Source organism: Bufo gargarizans, chromosome 1 (genome assembly GCF_014858855.1).
Source record: "Bufo gargarizans isolate SCDJY-AF-19 chromosome 1, ASM1485885v1, whole genome shotgun sequence".
Lineage (NCBI taxonomy): Eukaryota > Metazoa > Chordata > Amphibia > Anura > Bufonidae > Bufo > Bufo gargarizans.
Window position 1 is genome coordinate 59,717,723 of NC_058080.1, and position 15,062 is coordinate 59,732,784.

Sequence of the window (15,062 nt, forward strand, 5' to 3'; positions counted from 1 at the left end):
TTTAGATGTGTTGGCGAATAAAAAAAAAAACAAGGCTGCAAAGGCGTACATACTGTACTGTCGGACTTTTCATGGTTCGCTAAAAGTTATTAAAACGACCCTTCAGTTTAATTAATAAAAAATTAATCACGAACTGGGAAACGAATAGAACACTTACCAGGTGACCTCATTTTTATCTTTTCAGCGGCAGATTCAAGGGCTCCTCTTCCGTCATCCAAGGTGGCGGCACAGCTTTCCAGACTATCTGAGGCAGAGCACTTTCTGTTTGTCCAGCCCTGCTCTTGGATTGGCCAGCACTGTTCACATGAGCAATGCTGGCCAATCTGAGGGCAGCAGGAAGTGTCTGGACTACCAAACGTACAGTGTGCCTCATGTAGTACCAGAAGCAGTGCGACCATCTTGGATGACCGAAGAGAAGCCCAGAAACTAGTAAATCTGCAGCTGAAAAGGAGGTCACCAGGCAAGTATTTTGTTCGTATTCCAGTTAATGTGATTTATTTTCTTTTTTCTCCTGAATAGGAGGAATGCTTTTAACTAGGACCTTCTGACATGCCAATTTTAATAGCTACATGCATTCCTCACATACTAACAATTCTGGAGCATCTATTCTTATGGCTTTATGATGTTCTATTCCCTTATTATTTGCACTAAAAGTTATGAATGAATTACTAGCAGTCTGCAGTAAGGGTACAGAGGGGCGGTAACTAGTTGGGGGGGTGTACCTGCACAGACTGAAAATGGCAGCACTGATTGGATAGAGTGAGTCTCTGCAGGTACACCCCCCAACTGGTTACCTCCCCTCCGTACCCTTACTGCAGACTGCTAGCAATTCATTCATAACTTCTAGTAGAAATAATAAAGGAATGGCACATCATAGAGCCATAAGAATAGATGCTCCAGAATTTGTATTACATGGGGAATGCATGAAGCTATTAAAACAGGAATGTGAGGAGAGTGACAGGTCCTCTTTAAATGTTTCACATAAAAGTAAATATCTGTGACTTTCATGTGTTGTAAGAGGTAGCAAGCAGTTAATAGATAACAGGACTTTACGATAGGATTTAGGTAGCAGAGGTTTACTTCAGATAATAATTACTTGGTTCTTCAACAAGCAAACACATTGCAGGGACTTACCCCTCTGGGATGATTTGCATTGGCTATATGCCCCATTAGCAGGGTGAAGGTTATCATAACATTACTAAGCAGTCTAGGGAGAGTGATCTGTATAACTGGAACCCAATCCTGTCTACACAGATGCAGCAGGTTTTTGGAATGGAAACCAGGAACTAATAATACATGTGGCTGGATAGGATTGGAAATAAACTGAATGTGCTACTTGGAGCTATAAGATGACCTTGCCTTGAGATTTGTGAACCAGAACAATTCATTCCATGTCTTACAGAAATATGGCATCGGGAGAAGTCAGCTGGCCCATTCCCATGAGGGCCATCGGTGCCCAGAATCTACTGACGATGCCGGGAGGAGTCACGATCGCAGGATACCTGCACAAGAGAGGAGGAAAACAATTGCAACTGTTTAAATGTAAGTTACTGAAATATACAGAAATGTATCTTTAAAGGGGAACAGATGCAAAAAATTAAATTGATACTTTTCAGCCACAATGCAAAATCAGTAACGGGGCCCTAGTTCTCGTCTTTGGTAGAGGAGCCTACCAGCCTCCCCCATCTGGGCCACCAAGGAAAAAGGCTGGGGAACATGGGAAACCTACTTATAAGTTATCCAAGTTAACCCCAAATTTCCCCATGCTACCAAATTCTTTAAAAGAAAAAACGATTATATACTTACCTGTTTCTCCCGGGCCACTCTCATCACCGCTGGTCCGGTCCTCCTTGAGATTTTTGTATACAAGGCTGCAGCAGTGCCATACAGACCCATGACTGCTGCAGCCAATCACTGTGTCATGCCGTATACCGCTGAGGACAGAGATAGGCTGCAGCGTCCCATGCCATACACCTCTACATCACCGCTGTAGCCTTGTATACAAAGTACAGGAGAAGGACTGGAGCCGCGGGGCTGAAGACAACGCAGGGGAAACAGGCGAGTATATAATAATTTTTTGTTTTAAAGAATTTGGCGGAATGGGGAAATGTGTAGTTAACCTAAACAACCCATGTTATGGGGATGAGCCTCAACAGCAGACACGTGGACAAGACTAGAGCTGTTTACAGAAAAACATCATAAACCCCTTTTAATCTCGGTAAATTCCATTAATATAGTGCATATTTGTCCAGGATCAGGGGCATCTACCTGGAAGGTATCATTCCTATTGTCCCTTTGTTTGATGATCCAGATTTACTAGCCCTATATAAACAAATGTTTACCTTTGTGGCGGCTATGTGTGTTTTACAAATCGTGATTCATAATCTCTTTGCAAACATAGTACCAAGGAATGAAAGCATGTAAAACAAGGCTCGGATACTGCAATGGGGATATTAGAGAAGTACTAAATGGCAAGAACCTTGATTGGCTTGAGAATATAATTGAAAAATAGAAATTTTGGACATTTTTGTAGAACAGAGGGACACACACATCTTTATATGGCCATAGATAGCTTAATCATTAGCAAAATAATATGCTATAGTTTTTTGAAGATGATATACAGACGTGGACAAAATTGTTGGTACCCTTTGGTCAATGAAAGAAAAAGTCACAATGGTCACAGAAATAACTTTAATCTGACAAAAGTAATAATAAATTAAAATTCTATAAATGTTAACCAATGAAAGTCAGACATTGTTTTTCAACCATGCTTCAACAGAATTATGTAAAAAAATAAACTCATGAAACAGGCATGGACAAAAATGATGGTACCCCTAGAAAACACAGAACATAATGTGACCAAAGGGACATGTTAATTCAAGGTGTGTCCACTAATTAGCATCACAGGTGTCTACAACCTTGTAATCAGCCATTGGGCCTATATATATGGCTCCAGGTAATCACTGTGTTGTTTGGTGATATGGTGTGTACCACACTCGACATGGACCAGAGGAAGCAAAGGAAAGAGCTGTCTCAAGAGATCAGAAAGAAAATTATAGACAAGCATGTTAAAGGTAAAGGCTATAAGACCATCTCCAAGCAACTAGATGTTCCTGTGAGTACAGTTGCACATATTATTCATAAGTTTAAGATCCATGGGACTGTAGCCAACCTCCCTGGACGTGGCCGCAGGAGGAAAATTGATGACAAATCTAAGAGACGGATAATCCGAATGGTAACAAAAGAGCCTAGAAAGACTTCTAAAGAGATTCAAGGTGAACTTCATGCTCAAGGAACATCAGTGTCAGATCGCACCATCCGTCGTTGTTTGAGCCAAAGTGGACTACATGGGAGACGACCAAGGAGGACACCATTGTTGAAAACGAATCATAAAAAAGCAAGACTGGAATATGCCAAACTACATGTTGACAAGCCACAAAGCTTCTGGGAGAATGTCCTGTGGACAGATGAGACAAAAATCGAAGTTTTTGCCAAGGCACATCAGCTGTATGTTCACAGACGAAAAAATGAAGCATATCAAGAAAAGAACACTGTCCCTACTGTGAAACATGGAGGAGGCTCTGTTATGTTCTGGGGCTGCTTTGCTGCGTCTGGCACAGGGTGTCTTGAATCTGTGCAGGGTACAATGAAATCTCAAGACTATCAAGGAATTCTAGAGAGAAATGTACTAGCCAGTGTCAGAAAGCTTGGTCTCAGTCGCAGGTCATGGGTCTTGCAACAGGACAATGACCCAAAACACACCGCTAAAAACACCCAAGAATGGCTAAGAGGAAAAAATTGGACTATTCTAAAGTGGCCTTCTATGAGCCCTGACCTCAATCCTATTGAGCATCTTTGGAAGGAGCTGAAACATGCAGTCTGGAAAAGGCACCCTTCAAACCGGACACAACTGGAGCAGTTTGCTCATGAGGAGTGGGCCAAAATACCTGCTGAGAGGTGCAGATGTCTCATTGACAGTTACAGGAAGCGTTTGATTGCAGTGATTGCCTCAAAAGGTTGCGCAACAAAATATTAAGTTAGGGGTACCATCATTTTTGTCCATGCCTGTTTCATGAGTTTATTTTTTTACATAATTCTGTTGAAGCATGGTTGAAAAACAATGTCTGACTTTCATTGGTTAACATTTATAGAATTTTAATTTATTATTACTTTTGTCAGATTAAAGTTATTTCTGTGACCATTGTGACTTTTTCTTTCATTGACCAAAGGGTACCAACAATTTTGTCCACGTCTGTAGTTCTCTATTTTTGCTCCATTGTTTCAATCAGGTTTGTATTAACCATTATTATTATTGTATGCATTTATACAGCGCTTTACAGACATTATCGTCACACTGTCCCCAATGAGGCTCACAAAATATTTTTATTAAATGATTGGAGTTGTTTAGACTAGAAATATGTCAATTTTCACACTGGCCACTAGAGCAACCACAATACACTGATATTTCCTGTAGCTCTCTTATCAGCTTTGCTGAATAGACTGAGACAGAATGAGCAGAGACTTTTCATTATTATTAGAGGCAGGAGGTATTTACAGGGGTATTCTTATCGATAGGATATGCCATAAGTGTCCGATAGGTGCGGGTTCACACTTCTGGGACCCATTCCTATCTCAAGAATGAGGCCCCCAACATGAATGGAGAGTAAGCAGTGCAAGCGCAGCTTTCTCCATTCACTGCTCTGGGACTTCTAGCTTAGCTATATTTGAAAGTCCCATAGCAGTGAATGGAGGTATGGCAGTGCATGCGCTGTGTCCTCTCTATTCACTGCTATGGGACAAATAGCTAAGCATGTTCACACAGCTATTTTTGAAAGTCCAATACCAATGATTATATAGGATATTATGCATCCGCTGCATGCACTTCATTCACGTCGGGGCACTGTTCTTGAGACAAGATCCTATCGATATGTCATAAAAGTCCAGACGGCAGATACAATTTGTCAGCTCGCCGATTTGCATGGACCATTGCTTCGATTGCTTTGTCACATATGCAGTAACAGAAATCTGTGAGCAGTGCCATCTTGCAGGTATTGGGGGTGGAGGGGTTACTCCCTGTCATCGTGTTTCGTTTCACCATTATACAGTTGGAAGGTTTTCTTAGTTAGCACGCTGCGGTTTGCGACTGCCAGTAAGGACGTCTTGTGACATTCACTAGAAAAACCACATGTCTATGTGGTCATCATTTGCTGACACTGACATTCACAGCAGAGAGGCGACTTCAGCTCGTGCACCAATTCATTTTGCATCTATATCAGAAGTCAAAGCAACTGGACTTGTTGCATATATTTTTTTTTCTTTAAGAAATTTCGCTAGTCATCTGACAGGCAGGTATCTGCAGATCCGCAAAACGTGGATCTTGGCCGTGTGCATGCCATTTTTTTTTCTAACTCCTGTAGAAGTGTCCTATCCTTGTCCGCAAAACGGACAGGAATAAGACATGTTCTATCTTTTTTGTGGGCCCGTGGAACGGAACTACGGATGCAGACAGCACACAGTGCGCTATCTGCATCTTTTGCGGCTGCATTGAAATGAATGGGGCCGCAAAATGGATCGGATGTGGACTTAGAATACGGTTGTAAACATGAGGCCTAAGAAAAACAGAGCTCTGGTTGCTAAAAGGATATAATAAGAAATGAACCAAACAAGAGTCACGCTCTACAAATCAATACAGTGGAGCAGATTCCATACGATTCCGCTTAGTGACATGCAACCCTCTGTGCAACTCTTCCACCGAAAGGTTGCTGTGGAACTCCCAAAGTGAGTCTATATAACATCTCTGGAATCTGTCTGAAATATCTTCAATTCCAGTTTGCATGGTAAAGGTGGAAGTCAGGTAAGGACATCTGAACAATAATGGTGGTAATCTGCTCTCTGTGGTAATCTGATAAGCAGCTCTCAGGTTGGAAGTCCCCTGTGTGGTAATGCCCGCCGGCTGTGAGTAAGCAGCAGAATTGGTCGACCTGTCAAGCAATGACGGGAAAAAAATAATAATTTAAAGCTTTCATTTTTACTATGCTTTGTAATTATACAGTATGCTCCATCAGAACAGCATTTTACAGTTTATATATTATATAAATATTTGTGTCAATATTCAAATATTTTTCTTGAGTTACCATCTGTATTATGCTCCGGAGCAGCATTCACAATTCTGCTTGTAGTTATTGGAAACAGTCAACCAGCTTGTAAACAGGCACAGCTTAGGCTACTTCCACACTTGCGCTTTTGCCTGATCCGGCATAGTTCAGCAAAAACGCTTCCATAACTGATAATACAAGTTATGAACGGATCCGGTTGTATTCTCTTTAACAAAGCCAAGACGGATGCATCATAAACACCATTAAAAGTCAATGGGGGAGGAGGGATCCGTTTTCTATTGCGTCTGAGAAAATGGATCCGTCCCCATTGACTTGCATTGTAGGTCATGTCGGATCCGTTTTGCTCTGCATCCCATGACGGACAGAAAAGCGCAGCCTGCTGCGGTTTGTTCTCCGGTATGGGAACGCAACGAAACGGAATGGAATGCATTTTGGAGCATTCAGTTCTGTTCAGTTTTGTCCCCATTGACAATAAATGGGGACAAAACGGATGCGTTTTTCTCCACTATTTAGAGTCTATGACGGATCTCAATACCGGAAAATGCAAACGCAAGTGTGAAAGTAGCCTAAGCAGAGACCCTATAGTGCAACATTGCATTTTTTACTACACTAGATAACTGTACAGACTCTGGAGTACAAATGGCTTACGGTACACCAGAATGCAAATCACCATAAAAAGTGCTATGCAAATATTGAGCCAGCAAGGAATGCTGGGAAATTTCAGCTCTGAAGCCTGTAGAATCGTCAATACACCCCTGGACAATGATACAGACTGTAAACTCTTTCAGATAATAGAAACTTTATTTGAAGAGGCCATTATTATCAAACATATGACCTGAAAGAGGTCCTGTCACCTCTCCTGACATGTCACTGTCAGTAACTACTTGCATCTACTCTTATGACTCTACTTTGTGACATTCATTTATTATTATACCTACTAGAAATATCATGAATGAATTGTCAGCAGTCTGCAATGAAGGTCTAGCTGGGTGTTACCAGTTGGAGAGGGGGCTCTGACTGCAATGTCTGACATTATCCAGTGTGAGACTGTGCAGGGACTGGTAAAACCCATCTGAACCTTCATTGCAGACTGCTGGCAGCTAATTTATAGACTGCTAGAAGGAATAATAAAGGAATGGCACAACGTAGAGTCATAAGAATAGATTCTCCAGAATTGTTATTACATGGGGAATAAGGGTAGTTACTAAAACAGACATGTCAGAAGAGGTGACAGGTGCTTTTTAAATATGGGCTAAGCTGCAATACCAGCCATGAACATGGACAAGGGTGGCACTGTTTCTGGAACAAAATCTTTTGTTGCCTTAATTGGTCCTTCTGCGTCTAGATACTCAGTGCCATGGTTTTCTATTTTAGGGCCCCTCAGATATGTGATCATACATAAAGGATGCGTGTACTACTTCAAAACCAGCACCTCAGCCGCCTCCCAAGGGGCTTTTTCACTAAACGGATACAACAGGTTAGTAGCAAAGATGTTCTATTAAAATAACCATTTACTGACATTCAGCTCATGAAATGCTATCTATTTTTTTTTTCTACTTTTCTTATTTATTTATCATAATATACATCAAAACCAATAATAAAAGAATTTCTATATTTCATCGTATCACCAACTCTACAAAAAAATCTCACTCTGTCGGGTCTCTTCGCTACCCTATCAGCCCAAAAAATCCTCCCGTACAATTTCTCTTAGGCCTCATGCACACGACAGTATTTTTTTGCGGTCCGCAAAAAAGGGTTCCGTTGTTCCGTGATCCGTCTCCGTTTTTGTTTCCGTGTGTCTTCCTTTATTTTTGGAGGATCTCCAGACACGAAGGAAAGTAAAAAAAAGTCTAAGTCAAGTTTGCCATGCAAATGATAGGAAAAAAACAGACGCGGACGACAATCTTGTGTGCCTCCGTGTTTTTTCACGGACCCATTGACTTTAATGGGTCCGCGAACCGTTGTCCATGAAAAAAATAGGACAGGTCCTATTTTTTTCACGGACTGGAAACACGGATCACGGACGCGGGTGACAAACGGTGCATTAGCCGAGTTTTCCACGGACCCATTGAAAGTCAATGTGTCCGCAGAAAATCACGGAAAATGGAAAAACGGACATGGGACACAACAACGGTAGTGTGCATGAGGCCTTAAATTTAGTATGCAATGAGATCTCTATACACTTCAGTGTGAGGCCTTTTGCACACGGCCGTGCAATTTGCGGTTCTCAATGTATGGGACCAATCCGTGCAGCTGCCGCAACGGATCCAGACTCATTCAACTTGAATGGGTCCGTGATCCGTACGCACCGCCAAAAAAATAGAACAAGACCCAAGTGAATGGGTCTACATCCGTGCTGCGGTGAGCTGTTTTGCGGACTGCAATACGGGCAACGGCCGTGTGCATGAGGCCTAATGATGATGAATATGATCTCCACTTACACCTGAAATAATGTTTACTGCTCCATCACATCTAAAATATCCTACTGCTTTACAGACCTCTTTCACACGACCGTATGGCTGTTTCAGTGTTTTGCAGTCCGTTTTTCACGGTTCCGTTGTTCCATTTTTTTGTTTACATTGTGTTTCCGTTTCCGTTCCGTTTTTCCGTATGGCATATACAGTATACAGTAATTACATAGAAAAAATTGGGCTGGGCATAACATTTTCAATAGATGGTTCCGCAAAAATGGAACGGATACAGAAGACATACGGATGCATTTCCGTATGTGTTTCGCTTTTTTTGCGGACCCATTGACTTGAATGAAGCCACGGAACGTGATTTGCGGGCAATAATAGGACATGTTCTATCTTTCAACGGAACGGAAATACGGAAACGGAATGCATATGGAGTACATTTTTTTTGCGGAACCATTGCAATGAATGGCCCGCAAAACAAAACAAAAAATGGTAGTGTGAAAGAGGCCTAAGGCTACTTTCACACTAGCGTTTTTACTGGATCCGGCAGGGTTCAGCAAAAACGCTTCCGTTACTGATAATACAACCGTCTGCATCCGTTATGAACGGAACTGGTTGTATTATCTTTAACATAGCCAAGACGGATCAGTCATAAACTCTATTGAAAGTCAATGGGGGATGGATCCGTTTTCTATTGTGTCAGATTGTGTCAGAGAAAACGGATCCGTCCCCATTGACTTGCATTGTGGGTCATGATGATCCGTCTTGCTCCACATCCCAGGACGGAAAGCAAACCGCAGCATGCTGCTCTCCGGTATGAGAACGGAACGGAATGTATTTTGGAGCGCTCCGTTCTGTTTAGTTCAGTTTTGTCCCCATTGACAATGAGTGGGGACAAAACGGAAGCGTTTTTTTCTGGTATTGAGACCCTATAACGGATCTCAATACAGGAAAATATTAACGCTAGTGTGAAAGTAGCCTTAACAGACCACAGCACACCCTGTGAAGTCGGACCCCTGCAGTCATATACTACTCCACTACGTCCTTTTTTTTTTTAACAAACTTACAGACAACAGAAGAGGAGGAAGATTGAAGAATCTGACTACACAGGATTTGGTTGTAGTCTGTTACCATGGAGACACATGACTGTCATATCTTTAGCTCTTTATGGTTTTAAAGTGACTTCTCAGTTAGAAACATGGCCTTAAATGACATGGCTGGGCATGGGTTGTGAGGTCCGTTAGGGGTCTCAACTTTTTGTCTTCTTCAGGGTAATGCGGGCAGCAGAAGAGACAACGTCTGATAATGTGTTCCCCTTCAAAATGGCCCATATCAGCAAGAAGCATCGTACATGGTACTTTTCTGCAGCATCTGAAGAAGAAAGGAAGGTACGAGTGATGGAAAGCACAGCGCAATCGTTTTCTCAGTAGAAATAAAGGGTTGACATTCATCTCAATTTTGTGTCAGATGTCCAGTGATGGAAATCTCTGGAAAACAGATATTATACAGAACCTCTTTGTCAAATTGATGGGAGTCCAAACCGATGTTATCTTCTGACTGTATCGATAGGATAAAACAGGAGATACATTTTAAGGTGCAATCCCCCTTTAAGGGGCATCTGGTTAAGGTCTAGCCACTTGCCTGTCTATAAGTTTCGGACATATGGAAAATGCTCATCTCTGGCAGATTTCCATACAATAGTCATTATTTATCTTTTAGAAATGGATGCTGGCTCTGAGGAAAGAGATTGACTACTACCATGAGAAGAAGGAGACGATCACGGACCTAAGGTATGACTTCTCCATCTCCACCTCTTAGTTAGACGATGTAGAATTAAAGGGATAGTCCCATCTTAAACACTAATAGTATATCCACGGTATATCCCATAAATGCATAATAGATTTGGGTTATGCCCCTAGGACCAGCACCTATCTCCAAAGGGAGTCCACCAAACCCGTGTCCAGCCTGGTGAGGCGGCCGCTGGCAGAGAATAAGTGGAGAGGATGAAGATATATCTTACTGAATAGCTCAAGAGGCTATACTAATAATATTTTTGATTGCATGTAATTACAAAACTTTTAGATCGAGGTGGTAGTTTAAAAAATGTAAGACGTTTTTCGTGGGACAACCCCTTTAATAGACTGTCAAGCCCATATTATTGAACTCTGAATATGCCCCCAAAATACAAAGACAGTTCCCTTTATGAAAACATCTTTGCGATCAATTCCATAGCACAGGCACAAAAACAATACAAGGCACTTACTAATGTACTGTTATTATCCATATTGCTTCCTTTGCTGGCTGGATTCATTTTTCCATCACATTATACACTGTTCGTTTCCATGGTTATGACCACTCGGCAATCCAGCAGCAGTGGACATGCTTGCATACTGTAGAAAGAAGCACCGGCCTATGTGAGCCACCAGAGAGGCTGGTACTTTTTGGTATAGTGTGCAAGCATGTCCACCGCTGACAGATTGCAGGGTGGTCGTAACCATAGAAATGATCAGTGTATAATGTGATGGAAAAATGAATCCAGCCAGCAAAGGAAGCAATATGGATAATAACAATACATTAGTAAGTGGCTTGTATTAACCTTCTCTATGTGATAAATACCTCTTACTGAAGTGAGACAACCCCCTTTAAGTGTCACAGCAACTAAATAACATAAATGTTGGGCATATGAAATAAATGTTATGGACTTCTATAAGTAATGAGAGTGATCTGAAAACATGGAAGGATTTCTCCACATTATTAGAATGATGAATGCTTAGGGTAAATAGGTAACCTTTCTGATTGTTTTCTTCACAGTGATAGCGGTTCTGAAACAGATAGCTTCTATGGATCTGTGGAACGTCCTGTGGATATAAAATACACGCAAAGTCCTGCAGAAGGTAAGATTTCATCTGAATGTCATATGTTTTATGTCATAAATGTCATAAAATTGTATAAAATAATCATAAAAAGCATACAAAGCTTATAACAGCACCGTTTGCTAAAGTGGATATCCTGGTTTTAGCACCTTGAGATTTTTAGATTCCACATTCTGCACTTTATGCTTCCACAGACTCTGGGACCCCGCGGATTCTAACGTTATTCCGCCTGTATCTGTCCTCCAAGTCTTGCAGCTTAGCCGTTAGTTTAGCAATGTCATCTTCCATGGCTTCATGGGCATCAATAAGGGTATTGTGGGAGGCAGCAAATTCAGCCATCTTCCCCTCTAGGTGCGAGGTGCGGTCCCCAATGCTCTGAATGTCCTTTCTGAGGTCCTTTAGAAGCCCCAGCATGTCCTCCTTCATGGAGGAGCGCAGAGTGTCCAACATGGACCGCATGACATCTGCGGTGAGCTGAGTATGCTCAAGGGGTTCCCGCTTGGGCCCACTCCTAACAACCGGGCTGTGTGCAGGCAGCGATGGCGTTCCCGCCTGAGGGGTCAGCGCGCCGGGTGGAGGTGGAGTCCCTCTTAGGCCAGACTCTGCAGGAGTAGTTTTACCGAAGAATTCGGTTAATTTCGCCGGTGCAGGACGCCTCCGAACTTTCCCCATGTCTGGAGCCTGTAATAGGAACGTGCCTAGTAGAATTCAGGTGCCGAGATGAATGCTGTGAGCCGCTTGTAAGATTTGCGGTCCGGAGCAGATGCGCTATGCGACCGGCGCCATCAGCGAGCAGGCCACGCCCCCACGTTATGCACTTTATAGTATATCAGCTGGAGTGCTGTTTTCTAACACAGAGCTTCAAATCTCCAGCATAAGCAAATAATTAAAGGTTTATTTCCATCCCGAAATGTATGGCATATTCACGGGATATGCCGTAAATGCTCAATTACGTATGAGTCCAATCTCTGGGACCAATACCTTTCTCAAGAAAGGGGCCATGGCTCATAGCCACAACGAATGAAAAAGTGGCCATGCATGCACAGTCGTCTCAATTCATTTTCATCTCTCCATTCTCTGCGGCTGGGATACATGAGTCCCAGAGGTGGGATCTGCACCGATCAGATACTTATGGCATATGCTGTGGATATGCCATAAATGTCCAGATAGGAATACACGACTCTGTATATCTGTTATACATTGAGCTCGAACAAAAACAGTATTAAGTAAGCTCTTGAGCTCCCTCTAGTGGTGGCTGCAGGCAGGCAGAATTTTAAGAGATACTGGGGCAGATTTACTAGTACTATCTAATGGTTAGACAGTCTTAAACTGTGGCTGATTTGGAAGATAAATCTGGCATATTTTTAGATTGTCTAATCTAACTTTACACCACCTATCTGTTGCCTTAGCACACGCCAATATTTTGGGGCCACAAGGGCACATTTTCAACCAAGCTCCAAGATGGTAAATCTTAAAAAGTGTCTAAAACGCCATAAAACACCTGCGGTGTAAGGAATGTACACCAGTTTTTGGTGTAAATTGTGCCAGAATACTGGCACATATTCAACAGTAAATCTTTCCCATTGACTCATATGCGTCATAATAAAGCACTGTGGCCACAGTAGCAAAATTGCATGTGAAATGGGTCTTTTTAGGGATGGTCTGCCTGATTAATGCTGGTCATACTGGTGCCTGCTACTGCAGTGAGAATATTCATATCCAACGATAAGCTTCTTGGTTTCCTAAGGATTATGTTGGGCTCATCACATATCTGAAAGCGTCTAATCTTCTCATGTTCTCCTGCTTTAAAATAACGATGTACATATGAATATGAATTTGGGGACTACAGACTAAGTTTTCTCTATACATTTACAGATAGCTGGCAGGATGACGATGATGATGAAGCAGACTATGAAGAACCAGATGTAACAGATACAGGTAAGCTAATAGCTACTGAATACTGAAGGTTTTTTCACATAAGACTTGATATAGTGCTGGGATATACCATCAAGGTCCAATTGGTTGAGCTCCAACCTGCGTGACCTCCACAGAGCACCTGAATAAAGTGGTGGCAGCAGCATTATGAAAGATGAAGCCAAATGGTTTGAAAAGAATGTGGTCAATGTTCTTTAGTTAATAAATGAGAATTAGGGTACTCATACACAAAAATAGTAGTGGCAACAGGGTAGTAGTGTGCTACGTGTCCAGAAGCCATGCAGCAAAACCACACACTCGGGCTGGTTTCAATGTTCTTTACATGTACACAAGTCACACAGGTGAAAAGCACATTGCAAAACCAAGGCAATTCACAGTAAAACTGTGAGCAGTTACTACGCACAATCTTTTTGTGCACGGCACACTAACACTCATAGCTACGGTACATTATGTAAAAGCAACCTAAGTTTATTTTTTTATTATGTGGTTTATGTGGTTTAATTCCTCGCTTCTTTTTTAATAGACATTGCACCGAGCTATCCACCACCACCAGTTCCATCAGTACAAGAGAATGACTTAGTTTCAAACCGGCCTTCAACAGCTAGAATTATAGGTGCACCAAAACCCCCTTCTCCACCTTCTCGCTCATATCCAGTATATCCAAGGAACAGTGTTGGCGGTTACAATGTACAAGATCCTGGAGGAAGACCTCCAATCCCAGCATTACCACCTGCTCATAAACTGAATAAAACAATCAGATCAACTGACAAAGCTGAAAAAGATCCTAAGAATGATCATGCGCGTCCTCCTAGCAACGTTGGTAAAAAAACACCTGTTTTACCACAACAACCACCAGTTCATCGGGTAGAACCGTTACCTCCCCAACCAAGAAAAGACATCATAAGCAGTCAACCTAAGGAAACAGTGAACAATCCACCATACATGTCAGGGAATGCCTTTAAAATAAATGATGAATTAATTAACAGGTTCAACATCACAGGTCCTGCGATACCTGAGAAACCAACAAACAGGCCTAACCATGTCAACGCTCCAGTACCACCAATAAGACCAACCAAGGTTGGCACTAAGCCAATCACAATGGACAGTAATTTGCCACAAGTACCAAGAAAACCAAGAGGGTTAAGCGAAACTTTAAAATTGCAAGAGGAATCTTCTCCCCCTGTGTTGAAACCTATTACTGTCAAGTCACCTACTACTATACCAAGACCTCCTACTCTTCCCAGGCTACAACCAAGAAGAACGGAAAGTGACATATTCTCACCAACAATGTAAGTATAGATCATTATATGGCTATTCATTATCAATTTTAACTTGAAGATCAGTGTGTAAGAGGTTGTCTCCTTGGATCCAGTTTCTCTAGCCCCGTTCAGTTCACCATGTAATATGTGCAAGGCCTGGCTTCCCCAGGATGGGAGACGATCTTTGAGAATGGATGTCCCATTTGACTTATAGTGGGAGGTCCTCCTCTATGACTTGCATATATTCACCTAGACCAGTGATGATGAACCTTTTAGAGCCGAGTGCCCAAACTGCAACTTATTTATTCAAAATGCCAACATGGCAATTTAACCTGAATAATGAATGGGGGGCACTGGGGGGTCATTATACTGTATGGGGGGTATTGGGAGTTATTAAATTGTATGGGGGGTACTTGGGGTCATTCTACACAGTAGAATGACCCCCCCCAGTGGCCCCCTCAC

The 15,062-nt window shown here is 42.1% G+C and overlaps 1 protein-coding gene across 3 annotated transcripts in view; it reads left to right on the forward strand.

Moving 5' to 3' along the window:
* SH3BP2 (SH3 domain binding protein 2) overlaps positions 1–15,062 on the forward strand; it is a 71,966-nt gene that overhangs the window by 44,221 nt on the left and 12,683 nt on the right. For all 3 annotated transcript variants that reach the window (XM_044295587.1, XM_044295593.1, XM_044295584.1), the window contains exons 2-8: positions 1,403–1,542; positions 7,491–7,593; positions 9,804–9,921; positions 10,253–10,323; positions 11,345–11,427; positions 13,282–13,344; positions 13,865–14,630. In XM_044295587.1, coding sequence (XP_044151522.1) covers positions 1,407–1,542; positions 7,491–7,593; positions 9,804–9,921; positions 10,253–10,323; positions 11,345–11,427; positions 13,282–13,344; positions 13,865–14,630 — 1,340 coding nt within the window. In that variant the 5' untranslated portion in view covers positions 1,403–1,406. The remainder of the gene's footprint in view (positions 1–1,402; positions 1,543–7,490; positions 7,594–9,803; positions 9,922–10,252; positions 10,324–11,344; positions 11,428–13,281; positions 13,345–13,864; positions 14,631–15,062) is intronic.